The sequence below is a fragment of the Terrapene carolina genome, unplaced genomic scaffold (genome assembly GCF_002925995.2).
Source record: "Terrapene carolina triunguis isolate 2854851 unplaced genomic scaffold, T_m_triunguis-2.0 Scaffold33723, whole genome shotgun sequence".
NCBI lineage: Eukaryota > Metazoa > Chordata > Testudines > Emydidae > Terrapene > Terrapene triunguis.
In genome coordinates, this window is record NW_020698074.1 from 6374842 (window position 1) to 6397762 (window position 22921).

Below are 22921 nucleotides of genomic sequence, written 5' to 3' on the forward strand. Positions count from 1 at the left end.
GTGATGTCACTGCTCCCAATGGATCCAACCCTCCAACACTTTTATATATAGAGTCCTAACCTGTGTTGACCCCTTCTTAGCTTTAAAAGCTTCCTCATGTGAGTAAAGGCTGCAGGCTGGCCCCAGTATTTTTGTGAGTATATTACATTATTTGTGAGTTGTCATTGGCAGTCAATGACAACTCACAAATAGTGTAAATAATATACTTAAACTCTTAAAAAGTAGTTCCCCCCCCCCGCCAAATGCATAAAGGGTTGTCATGATGGACCCTACTTACTATCAATGGGGACAGGGGAAACACCTCTGCCCAATCAGATTGCCTTAGTGCTGCCAGGCAAATCAAAATTCTGTTTCATAGTCATCCCTGGCACATTTTTAATAAGCAAATAGCAGTTTTAATAATACCGTAGATTGACACAGCCACACTAACCATTACATACAATTTATGGCAACATCATTGAGTTTTTGTTTGATTGGATTAACCATTTGAAGTCATCCCCAGGGAGATCACCGAAGAAATCTGAAGTAGGCTTCTTCAATTTACTAGAGGCAGAGAAAGCCCTGTTGTGGATTTGCAAATTGAGGTGGTTAAATAGTCCTGTCGGCAAACATCCATTGATTCATTTTCACGACTCTATACATAACCAAAGCTAACGCCTAGGTTACTCACGTATGTGGCTTTGCAGATGAGATACAACACTTTTTGGAAAGAAGGCTTTTACATCATCTATACAGGTACTGGCTCTTTATACTGCTGCACTGGCCAAAAGAGGCTGGCTTTGTTTCTTTTCTCTGCAGCCTGGAAGACACTAGTAAGAAAAAACAGTGCTGCATGGCTCAGGCAATGTTGAACTCAGTGTCCCCCTTGATCTTTGAAAACATCTTCAATCTGTTTATTGAAGGGATTCTCCTTTCCAAGCACATGGGGCCATTCGCTTAGTGCCTTCTGCCAGATAATGCGTGCCCCCAGGGCTGAAGTAATCTGCAAACAGTTTACACAAAGACGGTCAGTTTCTTATTGGTTTTTATTTGTATTACCATAGTGCCTAGGAGCACTCAGCATGGAGCAGTACTTCATTGTGCAAGGTGCTGTACAAACACAGAACAAAAAGACAGTCCCTGCCCCCAAGAGCATTCACTTTGATGGGGCAGAGTCCTGCTTTCCTTACACCTGTGGGTCAGTTCCACTTAGACAGTGAGCAGGTGCAATATTTTTCTTTTTGTGAGGAAGTAAAGCAAACCTGGAGTAGAACAGAAGAGATGGTACTGCTGGGGCAGGGTCATTCAGTCCAACTCCTAGGCAGAGCAAGGAGCTGGATGGAAGTGGTGTTCCTGGTATGAGATCTAAGATGCAGTTGACCTGAGGAAAGTGATTGGTCTTTGTAATTGGAAGCAAGCTGGCAGCACGTTTAGCTGGTAGCCTTTCTTTTTGCAGGTTTTTCTAAGCTTAGATTAAACAACCACTTGAATGAAACTGTTTTGTTCAGGCCGCTCATCAGGGAAGGAAAGTAATCTAGGCTGCTTGTACATGTAGACAGCTCTATGCAGCAGCTACTTAAAATTCATTTTCAGATGTGCTTTCAGATTATTATGAGGTATGAAAAAATGGATAAATTGGCTGCAAGTCTCAAGCAGAGAATCACAGAAGTGTAGGACTGGAAGGGACCTCACTCGGAGTCTACTACAGGCCACCTAACCAGGTGGAAGAGGTGGATGAGGCTTTTTTTAAACAACTAACAAAATCATCCAAAGCCCAAGATTTGGTGGTGATGGGGGACTTCAACTATCCGGATATATGTTGGGAAAATAACACAGCGGGGCACAGACTATCCAACAAATTCTTGGACTGCATTGCAGACAACTTTTTATTTCAGAAGGTTGAAAAAGCTACTAGAGGGGAAGCTGTTCTGGACTTGATTTTAACAAATAGGGAGGAACTCGTTGAGAATTTGAAAGTAGAAGGCAGCTTGGGTGAAAGTGATCATGAAATCATAGAGTTTGCAATTCTAAGGAAAGGTAGAAGGGAGAACAGCAAAATAGAGACAATGGATTTCAGGAAGGCGGATTTTGGTAAGCTCAGAGAGCTGATAGGTAAGGTCCCATGGGAATCAAGACTGAGGGGAAAAACAACTGAGGAGAGTTGGCAGTTTTTCAAAGGGACACTATTAAGGGCCCAAAAGCAAGCTATTCCGCTGGTTAGGAAAGATAGAAAATGTGGCAAAAGACCACCTTGGCTTAACCACGAGATCTTGCATGATCTAAAAAATAAAAAGGAGTCATATAAAAAATGGAAACTAGGACAGATTACAAAGGATGAATATAGGCAAACAACACAGGAATGCAGGGGCAAGATTAGAAAGGCAAAGGCACAAAATGAGCTCAAACTAGCTAAGGGAATAAAGGGGAACAAGAAGACTTTTTATCAATACATTAGAACCAAGAGGAAGACCAAAGACAGGGTAGGCCCACTGCTTAGTGAAGAGGGAGAAACAGTAACAGGAAACTTGGAAATGGCAGAGATGCTTAATGACTTCTTTGTTTCGGTCTTCACCGAGAAGTCTGAAGGAATGCCTAACCTAGTGAATGCTAATGGGAAGGGGGTAGGTTTAGCAGATAAAATAAAAAAAGAACAAGTTAAAAATCACTTAGAAAAGTTAGATGCCTGCAAGTCACCAGGGCCTGATGAAATGCATCCTAGAATACTCAAGGAGCTAATAGAGGAGGTATCTGAGCCTCTAGCTATTATCTTTGGAAAATCATGGGAGACGGGAGAGATTCCAGAAGACTGGAAAAGGGCGAATATAGTGCCCATCTATAAAAAGGGAAATAAAAACAACCCAGGAAACTACAGACCAGTTAGTTTAACTTCTGTGCCAGGGAAGATAATGGAGCAAGTAATTAAGGAAATCATCTGCAAACACTTGGAAGGTGGTAAGGTGATAGGGAACAGCCAGCATGGATTTGTAAAGAACAAATCATGTCAAACCAATCTGATAGCTTTCTTCGATAGGATAACGAGTCTTGTGGATAAGGGAGAAGCTGTGGATGTGGTATACCTAGACTTTAGTAAGGCATTTGATACGGTCTCGCATGATATTCTTATCGACAAACTAGGCAAATACAATTTAGATGGGGCTACTATAAGGTGGGTGCATAACTGGCTGGATAACCGTACTCAGAGAGTTGTTATTAATGGTTCCCAATCCTGCTGGAAAGGCATAACGAGTGGGGTTCCGCAGGGGTCTGTTTTGGGATCGGCTCTGTTCAATATCTTCATTAACGACTTAGATATTGGTATAGAAAGTACGATTATTAAGTTTGCGGATGATACCAAACTGGGAGGGATTGCAACTGCTTTGGAGGACAGGGTCATAATTCAAAATGATCTGGACAAATTGGAGAAATGGTCTGAGTTAAACAGGATGAAATTTAACAAAGACAAATGCAAAGTGCTCCACTTAGGAAGAAAAAATCAGTTTCACACATACAAAATGGGAAGAGACTGTCTAGGAAGGAGTACGGCAGAAAGGGATCTAGGGGTTATAGTGGACCACAAGCTAAATATGAGTCAACAGTGTGATGCTGTTGCAAAAAAAGCAAACATGATTCTGGGATGTATTAACAGGTGTGTTGTGAGCAAGACACGAGAAGTCATTCTTCCGCTCTACTCTGCTCTGGTTAGGCCTCAGCTGGAGTATTGTGTCCAGTTCTGGGCACCGCATTTCAAGAAAGATGTGGAGAAATTGGAAAGGGTCCAGAGCAGAGCAACAAGAATGATTAAAGGTCTTGAGAACATGACCTATGAAGGAAGGCTGAAAGAATTGGGTTTGTTTAGTTTGGAAAAGAGAAGACTGAGAGGGGACATGATAGCAGTTTTCAGGTATCTAAAAGGGTGTCATAAGGAGGAGGGAGAAAACTTGTTCACCTTAGCCTCTGAGGATAGAACAAGAAGCAATGGGCTTAAACTGCAGCAAGGGAGGACTAGGTTGGACATTAGGAAAAAGTTCCTAACTGTCAGGGTGGTTAAACACTGGAATAAATTGCCTAGGGAGGTTGTGGAATCTCCATCTCTGGAGATATTTAAGAGTAGGTTAGATAAATGTCTATCGGGGATGGTCTAGACAGTATTTGGTCCTGCCATGCGGGCAGGGGACTGGACTCGATGACCTCTCGAGGTCCCTTCCAGTCCTAGTATCTATGAATCTATGAATCTATGTAGTCCACTCCGCTGCATTCAAGGCAGCATATTCTATTGCAGTCTACGGCGTCATAGGGCTGCTGCCTTCAAAATGAGCTGCTATTTCGAGCAAGCAAACAAACAAACTGGGCCTGGTTTTTCAGAGGTAGTGAACACTCTCTCAGAGGAGCTTTTCAAAAGCACCTATAGGATTTAAAGCAAAAATCTGTTGAAAGTCAAAGAACTTTGTGTGCCTGAATCTGTCAGGTGCTTTTGCAAATCGCTCTTGCTCCCCTTGAAGTCAATGGGAAGTGCAGGTGCTCAGCCCCTCTGAAAATGAGACCCATTAGTTCTAGGTTGAAATCAAGCCTGCAAGTGCTAGTTCACAAGTGGTGCTGGTTGATTGCCAGTCATGAAGACAGCATTGATTGGTTACATATGTCTTAATTAGTCCTGTCATTAGCCCAGCTACTGTCTTCCCACAGTGCCTTCTTTAACACTGTAGAAGGGTAAGAGGGTGATTGATAAACAGTATAAACAAAAACAAAAAACACTACTTCAAAAAAAAAAGAGGCAGCTCTATCTCAGTCTGACTCTTCTGTAACGAAAGTTCTTTCAGATGCAGTTAATGCTTTTTTTTTTTAACTGTTATTTCTGAGTTACAATTCTACCTCTTCATTGTGATTATACGGTGGTTTTACTTTCCTCTCAGAAGACTCACTGTTGCATTGATTATAATTACAAGACTAAAATAGGACTAACAAAGCCATTGCATTAAAGATGATGGGACCAAATTGCTTGTCCAACACAGATGTTTCAGAATAAGCTCAAAAATCCCAACTCTTTAAAACAAAAATCTCCAAAAGATTTTTTTTAAAAATTCTGTATGTGTGAAAGGTACTTTTAATGATGGCCCAGAAGACTGACGTCCATTTCTTCACAGAACAGGTGAACGGAGGCTAGCATGAGTGTCTCTCTGTTGCTTTACCCGATGATTGGGGCAATCTGTACAATTTATGAATTCTGTGTGAAACTGAACTCTGTGTACATGTTTTTACCAAGCTGCAAACTTCATTTTAACTGCAAAGGCTAGTTGCCTTCGCTGTTCCCTCTTTACCTCTGCGGTGGACTGAAATTCTGAGAGGTACAAGGGCTGACAAGAGAGGGTCATTAACCCAGGCTGGTCCTCTGTTCTACATCCACCATCCTGGGCACCAGGTTGGCTCTCACTGTGGACACTGATTTATCAGGGGAAAGGACACTTGGTACCTGCTAGTGGTTTGTGATCACCTGTCAAGGCTGCTCCTTAAGTCACCTACCCAAGAGATTGAAAGAGCCATGGGAAGTTTGGGCAGGAGAGGAGAAGGAGATGGAGCAGATGAGGTCAAAGGAGACAAGCTGAGAAAAGAAAGCTCAGTTGTTCAGAACACAAATGATGGCTCCCCTGACTCCTGAATGGTTTGGGGTGGTGAGGAAACTGAGACAGGGCAATGAGGGTAGGTTATTTTTGTGTGAATCTGTTGGTGTCCTGTGCTATTAAAGAGAGAGCAATAGTGTATTAAAGCCGGGGGTCTAAAACTGGGGGTTGAGGTTATTACAGGAGGGTTGCGAGCTGTCAGCCTCCACCCCAAGCCCCACTTTGCCTTCAGCATTTATATTGATATAAATTAAAAACACTTTTTTATATATTTAAGGGGGGGGTCACACTCAGAGGCTTGTTCTGTGAAAGGGGTCACCAGTACAGAAGTTTGAGAACCATTGTGTTAAACGTGCCACATAGGGACTTTGCACAGGATTCTACCTTATTCCATGCACCTGGAGCAGGTAAAACCAGAAGGTTCACAGCTTCAGGTAGAGTTTTGGGTGAGGTTGTGTTTCAGCTGTCAAGGTGGGTAGTAGTCTGAGGGCTGTACACTGGTGCCAGAGATTGGGCAGTGGGCCTTGTGGTCTAAGCTCCCAGCAGGGTATGTCAGATAGAAGATCTACACCTCACGCATGTGCCTAGGGAACTCAGGGCAGTGACTGGACTTTGTGGGATCGGGTGTCTGAGTCTCCTCTCCGCAGTCTGGTGAGTGGCCAAGATGCGGCACTCAACTGATCTGACATCGTGGTAGCAATGAGCTTCAACTCGGACCAAAAAGGCCACTTTGGGGCTGAGAATCTCCAGCACTGGGTCATTCTTGGCTTTCTGCAAAGCGAACAACATTACCAGTTCTACAGGGGTTTGTAGACATTTGTCTGTACCGAAATGGGTAAAAAGATCACCAACTGCATTTTGCATGTGCTACCATGTACCTGCCAGATGAGCAGAGACCCAGCAGGGTCAGATGTCAGCCAGGAACCTACAACTGCAGTGACCTGCTACTAACCTTTTGCAGACCATTAGTGTACTTTTCTAAAAAACAGAGTATCTGATTTCAATGGGGGCTATGCCAATTTACACCAGTGGGGATCTGGCCCTGCATGCTTATTTAATTCTTTTGTCGAGCTGCTCTGAGCTGGGGCAGGGTACATTTCCCTTTAATTTTAATTACATAACTTGTCCCCATGTCATTTCAGCTTTGTCTTTCTAGTACAAATGCATTTTGTCATGACTTAAGGGAGACTCTAATCACCCTAAAGCTGTATTTTCCTGCCTGTACATAATCATTAGGAATCCTCTAGAGCATCTCATACAGGTTCTGATTGTGACTCAGGGCTTAGAATTTTTTTTTTTTTTTTTTGTAGGTTCATGTACCAAATAACAGTTCTGTTTTTATAGAAGCCTGTTGAAATGCATGGTCGTGTCATATGTACAAAGTAATCAGCTGCTTTTAAAACAAGCATTGCCCTTAAAGCTATGTAGGCCGTGCAATAACTTGTAGTGGGATTTTTGTAGTAAAACAGGATTCTAGGAGCTTAAAGGAAAATAATTGTATTTACTGTCTGTTTAAAAAAACAAAACCGTTCTCCCTAAAAAAAAATTACTGTATAAATACAATCCAATGTAACTTCCCAGAAGGAATGACTCACAAGACAACATTAAGGGTGGGATTTTCAAAACCACTTAACCTTTGCCTGACTCTATGTCCACTGCACTAGGAGCAGAGCTAGGCCACAGCTGAGTGCTTCTCACAATCTCACCCTCTATAGCTCCCACTTAAACATTTGGAAAATATATTAGCAACTTAAGAAAACAAATCACTCTTATAGAGACTTTACATAATAGGTGGATTCCCAAATGAAAAACTTGGGCACTTGAATTAGGGTGTGCATTTCCACACTTGGTTGAAAGTGGCACTTAGGCCCTTTCAGGGTGTTACACTCTGTACCTCAAAGTAGCATCCTGGAACCCCCCTATTCACCACTATGATCTGATTATGATATGTTTGGTACAATGCATGTCTTGTGAGGTATCCTTTTAAAAGTCTTGATCTGTTAAACCTGAATATCCTGTTGGATTGTATGTACTATCATTGTATGTGAAGTTAGGAAGTATTGCTATAAGTGCTACTGAAATATGTTGGGAAATGCCAACAACCAGCCTTTCAGCTGTAACCAAGGAGGGCCCAGACTTTGTTAATGGCCCATCAGCGAAGGCACATACTCCATGGGGGTGGGCGGACTAACCCACGTCACAGCAGGGATCTTTCTAGCTCCTGGAAGAAGAGTGGCAGTGACATCATCACATGGCCTCTCTTTCTCTCCTCCACACCCCCATCTCAACACTGGAAGATTGTCTGGAAGACAAAGACTGTCTTAGGGAAATTGGTCCCAGGCTGGAAGGATGTATTGAGGAACTGTAACTTGCTTGTACCATCTGTTAGGATGAGAGACAGTTTGGTTCAAATCTTGCTTCGTCTAAGTTACAATTTATTTTTATTTCCTAGGCAACCAACTCTGATCTCTATACCTATTACTTATAATCACTTAAAGTCCATCTTTCTGTAGTTAATAAATCTGTTTTGCCTAAAATGTGTTTGTTTTTGGTTGAAGTGCTAGGGGAATCTCAACTCAAATTACAAAGGCTGGTGCATGTCCACTTTCCTATGAAGAAGTGATGAACTTATTAATGAGTTTGCACTGTCCAAGGGGTCCTTGAGCAGTGCAAGACATTACGGTTCTGAGGTGGGAGGGGGGGCACTGGCTGAAGCCTCTCTATTTATGGCTCATGAATGGCTGGGAGATCATTCATGCAGCTCAATGTGTCCCTGCCTGTGGATGGCTGTGTACATGCAGTGACTGTCAGAGGCTTGTAGCTTGATATTAGTACCACAGTGTGAGGGGCAGCCTAGGCTGGTGGGTTTGGAGGGCTCAGTAGTCCCACTTTTGCCTAAACAGCTGATTTGTGCTAGGTGCTGTACAAAGACAGGATTCTGGCTCCAAAGCACTTATCGTCTAAGAAGACACATGAGCTACAACAGTGCTGAAGGGGAGAGAGCCAGGCGTGTTTAAAAGATGATGATTATAAGGACATACAGTATTGTGAGCCTCATTTCTGATCCATATCCTCTTTTTCCTTTGCACTGGGTGGCCCCTGAGCACATCTACCAGACTGGGCTGTGCAGGCATGAGAGGTAGGAGAATGTCTAGTTAGACGGTGCCACTGGGGCTTAGGCATGAGTTAAGCAGTGAGCTGCTCGGTAACAGCATGACTTAGGAGGCTTTGCGCATGCCCATTGGCCGATATTTAGGGGACTTCACCAGCAGAAATGTAGGCACCTAGGGGATTTAGACACCTACAAGATTAGGCCACAGCTGAGTTGGGGTTCAATTATTTAAATTTTGGCTATAGGCACCTTAACCATGGGATCTTCAGTGATCTAAAAATCAAAACAGAGTCCTACAAAAAGTGGAAACTAGGTCAAATTACAAAGGATGAATATAAACAAATAACACAAGTATGTAGGGACAAAAAGATCTCAAACTAGCCAGAGACATAAAAGATAACAAGAAAACATTCTACAAATACATTAGATGCAAGAGGAAGACCAAGGACAGGGTAAGCCCGTTACTCGGTGGCGGGGGGGGGGGTGGTTAATAACAGAAAATGTGGAAATGGCAGAGGGGCTTAATGATTTCTTTGTTTCGGTTTTCACCAAGAAGGGTGGGGGTGATTGGACATCTAATGTAGTGAATGCCAGTGAAAATGAGGTAGGATCGGAAGATGCTAAAATAGGGAAAGAACAAGTTAAAAATTACTTGGACAAATTAGATGTTTTCAAGTCACCAGGGCCTGATTAAGTGCATCCTAGAATACTCAAGGAGCTGACTGAGGAAATATCTGAGCCATTAGCGATTATCTTTGAGAAGTCATGGAAGACAGGCGAGATTCCAGAAGACTGGAAAAGGGCAAATATAGTGCCCAGCTATAAAAAGGGAAATAAGGACAACCCAGGAAATTACAGACCACTCAGCTTAACTGCTGTACCAGAAAGATAAAGGAGCAAATAATTAAACAATCAATTTGCAAACATCTAGAAGATAATAAGGTGATAAGTAACAGTCAGCATGGATTTGTCAAAAACAAATCGTGTCAAACCAACCTGATAGCTTTGACAGGATAACAAGCCTTGTGCATGGGGGGAAGTGGTAGACATAGTATATCTTAACTTTAGTAAAGCATGACCTTCTTATAAACAAACTAGGGAAATGCAACCTAGATGGAGCTACTATAAGGTGGGTGCAAAACTGGTTGGAAAACCATTCCCAGAGAGTAGTTCGCATTGGTTCACAGTCATGCTGGAAGAGCATAATGAGTGGAGTCCTGCAGGGATCAGTTCTGGGTCTGGTTCTGTTCAATATCTTCATCAGTAATTTAGATAATGGCATAGAGAGTACACTTATAAAGTTTACGGACGATATCAAGCTAGGAGGGGTTGCAAGTGTTTTGGAGGATAGGATTAAAATTCAAAATAATCTGGACAAACTGGAGAAATGGTCTGAAGTAAATAGGATGAAATTCAATACGGAAAAATGCAAAGTACTCCACTTAGGAAGGAACAGTCAGTTGCACTCATACAAAATGGGAAATGACTGCCTAGGAAGAAGTACTGAGGAAAGGGATCTGTGGACCACAAGCTAAATATGAGTCAATAGTGTAACACTGTTGCAAAAAAAGCGAACATCATTCTGGGATGTATTAGCAGGCGTGTTGTAATCAAGACACAAGAAGTAATTCTTCCGCTCTATTCTGCTCTGATTAGGCCTCAACTGGAGTATAGGATGTGGACAAGTTGGAGAGAGTCCAGAGAAGAGCAACAAAAATGATTAAAGGTCTAGAAAACATGACCTATGAGGGAAGATTTTAAAAATTGGGTTTGTTTAGTCTGGAAAAGAGAAGACTGAGAGGGGACATAACAATTTTCAAGTATGTAAAAGGTTGTTACAAGGAGGAGGAAGAAAAAATGTTTTTCTTAACCTTTGAGGATAGGACAAGAAGCAATGGGTTTAAATTGCAGCAAGGGAGTTTTAGGTTGAGCATTAGGAAAAACTTCCTAACTGTCAGGGTGGTTAAGCACTGGAATAAGTTGCCTAGGGAGGTTGTGGAATCTCCATCATTGGAGTTTTTAAGAGCAGGTTAGACAAACACCTCAGGATAAGAAGGCATAAAGGTGATGTAATACCACCTTTGCTCTGCCCTGAAGCCCCAGGTTCTGCTCTTTGCACTGCTCAATCAGATCCAAAGATTTGGACTGTAATTTGTTATTTCAATGCTGTTGCCAACTAAAAAACAACAGGCCTATTAACCTCAAATAGTTCACCAAGATTTGCAAATGTTTCATTCAAAAAGTCCTGCAGTGAAAACTGAGCCCACTTATCAGTGAAAAATGAGCCCATTCCAAGCTTTCTTCACTACTAGGCTCTGAGATGGTACTTTTATGTGACTAGCTATTTGTACTGTTAGCCAAGCAAGAATGTCTGCTGCAAAGGAGACTCACTTCTAGCAGGAGTTTGTTTTAACTTGGAAAGAGAGATGCTTGTCTATTGCCTCAGCTCTCTATTACGGTTATAAAAAATAGATGAGGCCTGTGATATCTAATATGATTTTAACACTCTCACAGCCCTCACTGCATGGCTATCAGCAACATTTGAGAATATTGTGCTGTATTACAAGTAGGGCTGGACTGGTGTTCAAATCCCCCACCCCCTGTAGGGTACCTCACATATATTCTCTGGTTAACCAGGGCCACCATACTGAAGGCCATCACAGTAGGCAGTAATGCCCTTGAAAGCAATACTCCTAGCAGTGGCTTTGCCATAGTGTCCAATCAACTTTATCTGACCCAGAAACACTGCCATGGAAAATAACCTTCAGGCAGTGACCAAAATTGAATATGCTGCCACAACCAGTCTGGAGGATAGGTCAGACATTCCAATAGCTGATCTGCCTATGGTTCAAGGGCATGTGTTTCTAATATAAGAAGGAGTGCAAATGTTTCTAAACCCGTAAATCCATCTCTAAACTTTAGTATGTGATGATTAATAGCAGCCACTGTTTTTACTGCTGTCTTGCACACCTCACCTATGTGAGAGTTTCAGCACAAAACTAAATGACACAAAGATTGCTAGGCTGATTCCATTTTTAATGTGAAGCCCAATAAACTCTCTGAGATGCGCTAAGCTTTAAAAACATGGGAAATTGAACCGTCCTGTGACAACTGATAAAATGCACTAAGGCAATAACTCCAGCATGAGCCACTCAGTTTGCACCTGGGGCCAGATTTTTAAAGGTAGCTAGGCAATACTCCTAGTAGGTGCCTAACTCCCATTCAAAGCCATGGGAGATAGGCACCTAAAAATCTGGCAGTTGGTCCTTATTGAAGCAAATTCCTATAGAGCAGAGGTGGGTAAACTGCAGCCCGTGGGACCCTCCTGTCTGGCCCTTGAGCTCCCGGCCGGGGAACCTAGCCCCCGGATTCTCCCCTGCTGTCCTCCCTCCCCCCGCAGCCTCAGCTCGCCATGCCGCCAGCACTCTAGGCGGCGGGGCTGAGAGCTCCTTCTGGGCAGCATGGCTGCGAGAGCCGTCAGCCTTCCCCAGTGCTCTGGACTGCATGGTGGTGTGGCTGGCTCCGGCTAGGCGGCGTGGCTGCCGGTCCTGGTGCTCTGAGCGGCATGGTAAGGGGGTAGGGAGTGGGGGGGGGTTCGATAAGGGGCAGGGGATCCCGGGGGGAAGTCAGGGGGTGGGGGTGTGGATAGGGGTCAGGGCAGTCAGGAGACAAGGAGCAGGGGGGTTGGATGGGTCAGAGGTTCTGAGGGGGGCAGGAAGTGGGAGGGGGCGGATAGGGGGCAGGAGCCAGGCTGTTTGGGGAGGCACAGGCTTCCCTACCTGGCCCTCCATACAGTTTTGGAACCCCGATGTGGCCCTCAGGCCAAAAAGTTTGCCCACCCCTGCTATAGAGATAAGAGGAATTTGGCCTGAGTTAAGGATCAAATATAAACTAAGTAAAGACCACAGAACTTGGCCCCATATAGGGCAGGACTCTAAGGCCACTGCACAGAACGGGAGTCTTGCCACTGACAAGTGGCAATTCAGAACTATTCACTATCACCAGAGGAGATGGCTGCTAACAGTTAATATTCATGCCAGGCAGTGACTGCTGGGAGATCTGCCATGGCCTGTTGCAGCTGCAGCACTAGAAGCGTTTGCGCACTGTGGCAGCTAGCCCTACTCGGGGGCAACGCTGGAAATATTTGCTGATATTTTACTTCTTGTGGATTTTTGAAAGCCAAGAAACCAGCAAAGAGAAAGTTGCTATAAATCATTTTTTTAAAATGCCAAACTACGTTCTCTCGGAGCATTTTGCGGCTATGGATTAAGACAATTCCATGTGGCCAGCTCCCTGGATGTCAAACACGAAATGCGGTGGAAGGCTGCTTGTGCCCCCTCCACATTGTGCATCAATGTGGCAGTGGAGCGCAAACTGGCCCTAACTGAGTAGCTTAATATACTAGGGCCTGATCCTGCAAAAACTCATGCACGTGCTTAACTTTAAGCATGTAGTAGTGAAACACACGTGTAAGGGTATGTCTTCACTGTAGCTGGGAGGTGTAATTCCTAGCTCGGGTAGACATACACCCACGAGCTGTGCTTGAGCCAGTGCACTAAAATAGCAGTGGCCATGGTAGCATGGGCGTTGGCTCAGGCTAGGTGCTGGAGTACGTACCCAGCGCTGAGGCGGGTTTGTACTCAGGTGGCTAATTTGAGCCTCTGCCTGTGGTGCCATACACATTTTTAGTGTGCTAGCTCTACACCTCCCAGCTGCTGTGTACACAGACCCAGCCTTTGCAGGATCGGGGCCTCAGTGAACAACATACAGATGAACAAGTGAAGGAAAGCAGCAAATTGACAGTGAAGGTTTCCAACTACAGCATACAACACCGTACAACTGAAATGGAACTCTTCGGGGGCTACAGAGCATCATGCAGGCACATGGCACACTGAACTACATGGGAAAGCAGGGAAACTTTGGCCAAGGACGCAACCAGAACCAACCTCTGTTTATAATCTGTCCTCCAAACACAAGGGAACGCAATGTACTCATCTTAGAAGGATGAAGGGCTGACAGCCCCTCCTGAGATTTGAACTTGTGGGTCCAGGAAGTTTGAAGCATGAGTCTTTGAAAACCTAAACAACTTTGCCCCTCTTTTCCCACATTTTTTTTTTACCTGACTAGGATGGAATCCATCAGCAGGTTCTATCAGCTGCCAGCTTTCTCCTCCTAGTTTGTGCCACTCATCAACAACTGTAAATCACATAATCACAAAGGATTAAACACACACACACATCACATCCCCTTCATGCCACATCAGAGAGAGTATTTTTAGCAGACAACTGCTGTGCATAAAGATTATGCTAATTTATGAAATAGTGCCAGAGCCAATAGCGCATTCAATCCCCTTTCCGTAGGGTAGTATTTAAGCCTTTATTTTTTTATCCAATGTATTTATACAGGGAAGTTCTTTGAACACAAATGATTGTAAAACAATTAACTTTGCCTTCCAACTAAGACTGCTGCTGCAGTGAGTGACACTATGAAATATTAAACACTGATATAATACTCCCTCATTTTACATTTCAGTAGCATCTTCAGCAAAGCCAAAAATAAAACACTTCTGCTTGGAAAAAGAGATTGTACCAGTAGGCAGTTGGGTTGATGTCTTCAGGAACAGAACGTCATTTTCAGTTACTTTTCTTGCGAGTGGCCCTTTTCAACTCTGACAAATAACCTTTCTGAATTATATAAGCTTTGCATTCAAGGCAAATGATGTTGTTCAGTAAGCCCCAGAGTCATGGAAGAAATAAAAAGCTTCCTTTCTTGAAAAGGGTTGAATGGCGAGCATGCATCGGACCAGTGGAAACGGCCTTAGCCGACTCCTAATTCAATAATTTATTTTATAATGATGGATTGAGAATTCTTAATGTTGTTATGCACATATTCCATCATGAGAGAACATGCTCTCTTCCTCCATCTCCTTTTGAAAACAGCATTTCTGCTCGGCTAAACAATCTGCCCTAGAATCACTGCTGTTGCACCCGGGGCCCGATTCGGATTTTTCAAACACTGATTTATCTGTAGAATCAGACCCACAATATTGATTTAAACAGACAAAGAATAAGTGATTCAAAACAGATAGATTTTAAAAAAATATTGCTTATTTGTAACACACCATTCATTCTGGATCTTCCTTGTACATTACACCCCCCCAAAAAAATCATGGTGCTCAAAGGCCTTTTAAAATTAGGCAATTATATTATTTAAACAAATTTACTCATGAGATACACACTGCATTTTCATAAGGGATCTGGGATGCAGCAGCAATACAGTATTACGCAGACATACCTCAATTCTATATACTTTAATCCAGGACACTTGATGTAAAGTAAGACAACACTGAGCTGTCACAATTACAATTATTTTAGGTCCTCACATAGGCAAGAAAGAGTAGGCGAGGTATAATTCAAGGATGCAAAGGGATGATGCCTTTTGGTTTGTATGCCCGTTTAGTATTTTTTTTATGCATTAAGGATATTTTTAAAATTGCCTTTGGGAGGCATAAGCATGGACCAATTCCTAGGAAGCGTAATACTGTGTGGATTTTGGATTGAAGGTACCATATCATTTTGGGATTCAAGTTAGTGTTTGAGCAGAAACATGTTTCATTCTTTTCCTTGGCAAGGAAGTGAGTTAATCTATATTTACATCAAAGTGGGTAGGGGAGAGATTGGGCTTCAGCCACGTATCCCATGTTCTCAAACGTCTTCAGAAGCTGTTGGACAGGTTCTCAACTGGTGTAAACCAGTGCGGTGCCACTAATCTCCATGGAGCTGTGCTGATTTACACCAGTTGAGTACCTGCTCTGATATATTTAATGGCTACATTTAGCATCTCTAGCCAATGATGCAGCAATAGGCTTTGTAACTCGTTGGACCATTACACACACACCCCTCCTCCGGCAGTGCTACATGGCTGTATCACACACTCTGTATCACACACAGACCAGTGGTTGTGGGACAAGATTTGTAGGCTACATTAGTGTTTAACTGGCAGACTCTGCTTGCCCTTGCCAGGTTGCACAGCAGGGAGAGAGGATGCAGGGAGCCCTTGCACATTAGTTCATGGAGCAAATAGAATTGCACTAGCATGGTGCAGGGGAGTGTTGGTGCCACACACCCCAAAGGCATCATAGACAAATGCCGTTAGTGTGTGTCCAGGCCTGCAGGGCTCCCTCCATAAACTCCCAGAACCTGTGAAACTGAGAAGCTCAGTGAGCGTCATCTCACGGAGTTTCCTGGCAATTTTGTCTGGCCTCTCTCCACAGGACAGGATGATCCAGCCCTTAATAATTTTCACTTCACTTTTTTTTCTACTCCTACTTTAAATAAGCCTATAGACCAATTTCTGACTGATAGTTGCCCCTACTAGAAAAGCCACAATGACAATACTGTCTGGAAGTTGTACTTCACTGTCTGTCTATTTCACAACCCGTGCACAGCCCCTGAGCCACAGGTGCCCTGGTATCATGGCTCTGCAGTCACAGAGGGGCATCCCATTGTTTCAAAACCTCTGGCTTCTGACCCAAAAGTGGATCCTGAGTCCCAGTTCTTGCCTCATGGCTCAGACTGGTGGCACGGGACTGAGAAAGGGGCCTGAGGGTATGATTACACGGCAGTCCTCAGGTGTGACTGTAGCTCATCTAGACATACTCGAGCTAGACTTAATCCAGCTAGCTTGAGTAATGGGGCAATGAAGCTGTGGCAGCACGCACTTCCGCACAGGCTAGCCACATGAGTCATTACCCAGGGTTGTGTAGCCTGTGCGGAAGTGCTCTCTGCCACGGCTTCACTGCTCCGGGCCAGCGCTAGTTTGATTCAAGTTAGCGCGAGTCTATCTACGTGCACTGCAACCACACCCTGTGATTGCTGTGTAGACATGCCCATACATTGTCACAATACTAACACACTTGAATACTGTTTTATCATCAACAACACAGGGACTCATTTTGGTAACCACCTAGTTTTGTGCTTGAATTTGGCCCAATCACACTACTTAGTAGGTTAGGATTTGTGTGTGTGTGTGTGTGGTTTGTTTTACTTTATAGACCTAATACTGTTCTTAATCAAGAAATAGTGACAGTTTGAACCCAATTACACCAGGTCTGAATTTGGTCCAATGTATTTCACTTTAAAAACTGTCATAGACTAGGCCTTGTCTGAGTATGCCCAAAGGCTCGATAAACGCAGACATCTGGTCTGTGAGTGTCTATTGCCTTTCTAAGAGCTAGAGCCAATTTATATGCACATTTAAAAAAATTATATGGTTCTCCGCATTAGATGAACTAATAAATTCTTCAGCCAAAGTTAACATCTCAACTTGCATGCCCACTTAAGTAGCACTGTGGGGATTAAAATATGGAAAAACCAATAGCACCCAAATTTCATCCTGAGCAAGCAACGCTGGGCATTACCATCTACGTAGTTATAGACTGTTCTCAACACAATTTTTAAATTATAAAATACAACCATTGTTAAATATTGAATGTCTCGATACTCTAGGAGAGATTTGCACCCACTTCAGTGAAAGTAAAAAGTAGGTCAGTGCCCATCACTGTTATGAAGCAGGCTGCTTAAGGGAACTCGGGAATTGACAGTTTTACCAAGTGGAAGCCACTATTACTGTGTACACGTATAGGGTGTAGAACACTTTCTAAAATGTATTTCCAAGATAAAATTGGTATGTGTTGTGGCTGATTTTGTTTACCTAGTTTATTTGATGTAGTATTATAAAGTACAGTTCATTTTGTTGTAATCCTTCTTTTCATTAAACCAAATAAATTAGACAATGAGTAATTTAACTTCTTCAAATGATTGTTCATATCCATTCCAATTAGGTGTGTGTGTGCCACGTGCACAGTCGTCGGAAAGTTTTTCCCCTAGCAGCACCTGTTGGGTCGGCTTTGTAGCCTGCTGGAGTGGTGCCTCAATGGCGCTCAATATATGACCCTGCCGACCCGGCACGTCCTCAGTTCCTTCTTATTGCCAGTGAGGGTTGTTGGAACTGCAGTGACTTGCTTGCTTAGCAAGCTCTCCTCGTTTTTCCCTCGCCTTTCAATTTAGTGTAGTTTACAGTTAAATTCAGTTTAAGTGGTTTTCTGTTGTTAGAGCAGATAGCTGTTGGGAGTGGGGGGTTTCCCCTCCATCCCGACCGCATTCCCCCTTGGGAACTCAGGGTATGCCTAAGTCCCAAGGATTCAAACCCTGCAAGTCCTGCAAGAAGCCGATGCCAATGGGCAACCCCCACGACGCTTGCTTATAGTGTCTGCTGGAAGCTCACCAACCGGACAAGTGCAGGATTTTTAAAGGGTTTCGCCCCAGGACCAAAAAGGAGCGGGACTTCCGCCTAAAGCACCTCCTTATGGAGGCGGCACTTAGACCACAACCCACATTGGCGTGGCAAGACCCGACACTGAGCTCATTGGTGCACAGTGACCCGGCAGCAGTGGTAGAAACAGCACAGCGGAAGGACTCTGGGAGAGACCCACAGCACTGCTGCTCCCCAGCACCGAAACCGGCAGGATCAACCTGGCACCGGTCCCATTACCAGGCGCAGAAGTGGCACTGGAAGAAGGGGAGGAGTGGATCTCCAACCCAGAGGAGCCGGCCAATGGGGCACGTCCCAGAGAGGAGCACCCAGTGCTGAAAACTTTGGAGCCGGCACCGTTGACTTCGGCCCCACAAGGGGGACCGAGACCGGTGCCATTGGACTCCCTGAGCCAGGTCATTGAGGAGGTGGAACTACCATCCTCCCCAGACACTTTTGAGGCCGCGAGGGACCTCATCGCCATGATGGCGCCGTGGTCCCCGGCGCTTGGCGCCAAGCCTCCAGTACCGCAAAGTGTGGCACCGTCTTGAGGCAAACTGGTGATGCTTCGTCCCTCAGCACCGCTGGCAGAGTCCTGGCACCACTCAGACTCATGGCGCTGCTGGGACTCACAGTGCCGCTCGGACTCACAGCACTGCTCCAGGTCGCGCCAGCGCTCTCGATCGCGACACTAATCCTCATGTCCAGCATTGGTCCATGTCCGCACACAGACCCCACTCATGGTACCGTTCCAGGTCATGGAACTGCTTCCCAGCCTCGTGCCACTGCTCCCCAGTCTAGCTCCACTCTGCACCACCCTGGCCATCGCGGTCCCCGTCTTTGAATTTGGAGACGAGGTCTAGATACTCAGATTGGGGCCGGCCTTGGTTGGGCTGTGGAAGGTCTGATGTGGGGGCAGGGCCATAGCCTGTGCAGTGGCAGGGACCAATGCAGTGGCCATTTTGGATCCCGTGGGCGTACCACCAGGCCGAGGGCACCAATCCAAAGGTTCCTGTTTGGCGACATCTGAACCAAGGGTGCCGGAGGCATCAGCCAGTCACCCCACCCCTCTGGATGTTGAGGAGGTACCGATCGCACTACCTCCCCTGGAACCAACCCCAGTTCCTAAGCCTGATACAGGTGTGGTTGACCCCAAAATTGAGGGACAGGAGGCCCCTGGGAACCAAGAGGGCCCTGTTCTCCCATTACCCTCCTCATCGTCCTCCCCGGACAAGGCGGTTGTGGGCACCTCCAACTCTGGACCACCCTCCATAGACAGCTGTGCCCACCAGGACCTCCTTCGCAGGGTGGTGCGAAATAGGGGCCTGCAGGCTGAGGAGGTGGTAGAGTCGGAAGACCCGATGGTCGACATCTTGGCCCTGGAAGGTCCGTCGAGGGTGGCTCTACCCCTCATCAAAACTACACAAGCCAATGCTAAGACCATTTGGCAGACTCTGGCCTCCATCCCTTTCACCATGAAGGGTGTGGAGAGAAAGTATTTCATCCCCTCTGAGGGAAACGAATACCTCTTCACACACCCGCAGCCTTGCTCATTGGTGGTGGCTGCGGTAAATGAGAAGGAGAGACAGGGACAACGAGCCCTAGTGCCTAAGTCTAAGGATGCCAAGCGCCTGGATTTATTTGGGCGCAAAGTGTATTATTCCACCGGGGGGGGGGGGGTGTTGCAACTCAGGATTGCCAACCAGCAGGAAATTCTGAGTAGATACAGCTTCAACTCCTGGAACTCGATGCTCACGTTTAAGGAGCTGGTGCCAACTAAGTCCAGCGAGGAGTTTGACGCAATAGTGGAGGAGGGCAAGGCGGTGGCACGGACCTCATTACAGGCCTCACTGGATGCTGCAGACTCAGCGGCATGCACCTTGTCCCAGTATTGCCGTGAGGCGTAGCTCATGGCTGCAGGCTCCGGGACTCCCGCCCGAGGTTCAGCAGACCATGCAGGACCTGCCTTACGATGGGGCAGGTCTGTTTGCAGAGCAGACTGACTCCAGGCTGCATAGCCCAAAAAGACTCCAGGGCTATCATGAAATCCTTGGGTATGCACACCCCAGCAACCCAACCTAATCATTTCAAGCCTCAGCAACATCGCAGTGCTCCTACCCTCCTTGGCTGAGGCAGGACTTTTATAGAAGGGGCAGGAATGGCAGGTGAAGCCTTTCCACCCCCCGCCCGGGCAGGGCCAAGTCCTGACTAAACCATCGTCAGGTTCAAAGTAGGCCTTTTGAAGGTGCACCAGCCTCAATTCTGGATCCTTCCCCATCTTTCTTAAATCATCTGTCCCACTTCAACCGTGCTTGGTCCCAAATAACTTCGGACCGCTGAGTTCTCCATACGGTAGAAGTGCGCTATTCTCTCCAATTCTGCTCCCTTCCCCCCTTCCCCGTCCCTCTTCAGGAACCCTTCTCACGAGCAGCTCCTTATCCAGGAGGTGTGGGTGCTCCTCGCCATGGGAGTGGTGGAGGAGGTTTCTCAGGAGCTCAGGGACAAGGGATTCTATTCCCGATACTTCCTAATCCCCAAAACCAAGGTGGAGTCTCAAGTTCAATTGGTCAGATCCACTTTCGAGAGACTGGGTCTCCTCCCCAACGTGAACAAGTCAACCTTATCACCGACCCACAGAATAGAGTTCATTGGGGCGGTGTTGGACTCGGTTCAGGCAAGAGCACTTTTGCCGGAGTCCCAATTCCAAGCCATGATGTACATCATTCAAGGCCTCAGGCAGTACCTGACCACTACAACAAGGGGATCCTGAGTCTCCTCAGCCACATGGCAGCCTGCACGTACATGACCCGGCATGCCAGACTGAGGCTCAGGCCATTCCAGGTGGGGATGCCAGGGATGCGACAGCCTGAATTCAGTGGTCATGGTGCCGGAGCAAGTACTCAAGTCCCTCCAATGGTGACTTGACCTTCAGGCAGTGTGCGAAGGAGTCCCCTTCAACAGCCCTCAGCCCTCCTTGTCCCTGGTAATGGATGCGTCAGCTCTGGGATGGGGTGCGCATTTGGGAGACCTCCAAACGCAGGGCCTTTGGTTGCAGGATGAGCTCTCCCTCCATATCAGCATCAAGGAGCTCAGAGCGGTACGACTAGCATGCCAGACCTTTCAGGTCCGACTACAAGGTCAGTGCATAGCAGTTTTGATGGACAACACCACTGCCATGTTTTACATCAACAAGCAGTGTGGAGCCCTGGTCCTCAACAAGCAGTGTGGAGCCCTGGTCCTCTCCCCTATGTCGGGAAGCCCTCCCGCTGTGGAAGTTCTGCATAGCCCACTCCATTCATCTGGAAGCATCCTATCTCCCAGGAATGCAGAACAAACTAGTCGACCACCTCAGCAGGTCCTTCTGCAATCACGAGTGGTCCATCCGGCCGGATGTCATACACTTCATCTTCCAAAGGTGGGGGTTTCCCCAGGTCGAGCTGTTCGCCACCCAGAACAACAGGAAGTGCCCAATGTTCTGCTCCTTCCAGAAACACAGCCCAGGCTCACTCACGGACGCATTCCTGCTACCCTGGGGAGGCCGCCTGCTCTACACCTTTCTCCCATTCCTTCTCATGCACAAGGTGCTTCTCAAGGTCTGCAGGGATGGGGCAGAGATAATGCTGGTGGCACCAGCGTGGCCTCGACAGCACTGGTACACCACACTCCTGGAACTGTCAGTGGACGCCCCGATCACTCCTCCCCAAACTGATCACTCAGGACCATCGTCGTCTTCATCACCCCGACCTATGGTCCCTCCACCTCATGGCTTGGAAGCTTCATGGCTGAACCCCAGGAAGCTTCTGTGCTCGGAACAGGGGTAAGGGAGGTCCTACTCGGCAGCAGGAAGCCCTCCACTAGGGCCACATATCTGGCAAAGGGGAAAGGGTTTACTTGTTGGTGTGCCCAGCATTGTACACCCCCTCTTCAGGCACCCGTACCTCTCATCTTAGAGTACCTTCTGCACTGGAAACAGTGAGGCCTGGCAGCATCCTCCATAAAGGTACACCTCGCTGCTATCTCGGCCTTCCACCCGGGAGTGTCTGGACGCGCCGTCTTCACCAAAACTATGGTTGGCTGGTTCCTCAAGGGTCTGGAATGGCTATATCCCCAGATCAGACAGCCTGTTCCCACATGGGGCCTTAACCTGGTCCTCTCCAGGCTAATGAGGCCCCCATATCTATACAGAATGTTATGTGAGGTATCAAATGAAAACATATACCATACAGGTCATCATAATCATTGTTTGATGTATGTACGGGAAATTATGCATGTTCTAAAAACATGCTCAAACCATGTAAACAAGCTGGGCTGGTAAACAAATTTGTCCCAGACAAAGGCGTGTTGATTTGCATGTCTGCCTAGGTCTGGAATGTACATGACGCAGGGCAGGCCAAAGCCAATGGGAATTACATTTGCATCTGAAAGTTAACAGGAGAAGCAAATTAACAAACAACAAGAATATTTTTCAAAGGATTACTGGACAATAAGAAGAGGGGAAAGAAGACATTGTGGTTATCCATCACTGAGGGAACAAAGAGATCAGTGCCTTTTGTATCCATGAATGGTGGATCCCCAGCCATGTGGGCTGGTGATGTTGAGAGGTGGCTTTAGGTGAGAAACTGCCTTAGACAAGGATTGTAGCCAGTTAAATTTTACGCATGTTATACTTTTGTTTTATCTGTAGCCATTTTCTGTTTCTATTACCTTTGTTTAGCATCACTTAAATCTCTGCTCTTTTTTAAATAAACCTATTCTTGGTTTTCCTATAAGTTCATCTCAGTGCAATATATTATTAATGGGAGAATCTTCAGTTGAGCTAACAGGCTGGTGTATACACTGTCTCTTTGAGACAGCAGACTTGGTCATCTCTGTGAGTGTCCAATGACAGGGGCTAGGAACTGTA

General features: G+C 45.8%; 1 protein-coding gene across 1 annotated transcript in view; it reads right to left on the reverse strand.

Annotated features, from left to right (window-relative positions):
• Nucleotides 1-853: 853 nt before the first annotated feature.
• LOC112119108 (acyloxyacyl hydrolase-like) overlaps nucleotides 854-22921 on the reverse strand; it is a 111812-nt gene continuing 89744 nt past the window's right edge. The window contains exons 20-21 of the mRNA XM_026663545.1: nucleotides 13826-13902; nucleotides 854-982 (exon numbers count right to left, since the gene is read on the reverse strand). Of these exons, the coding sequence (XP_026519330.1) occupies nucleotides 854-982; nucleotides 13826-13902 (206 nt within the window). The remainder of the gene's footprint in view (nucleotides 983-13825; nucleotides 13903-22921) is intronic.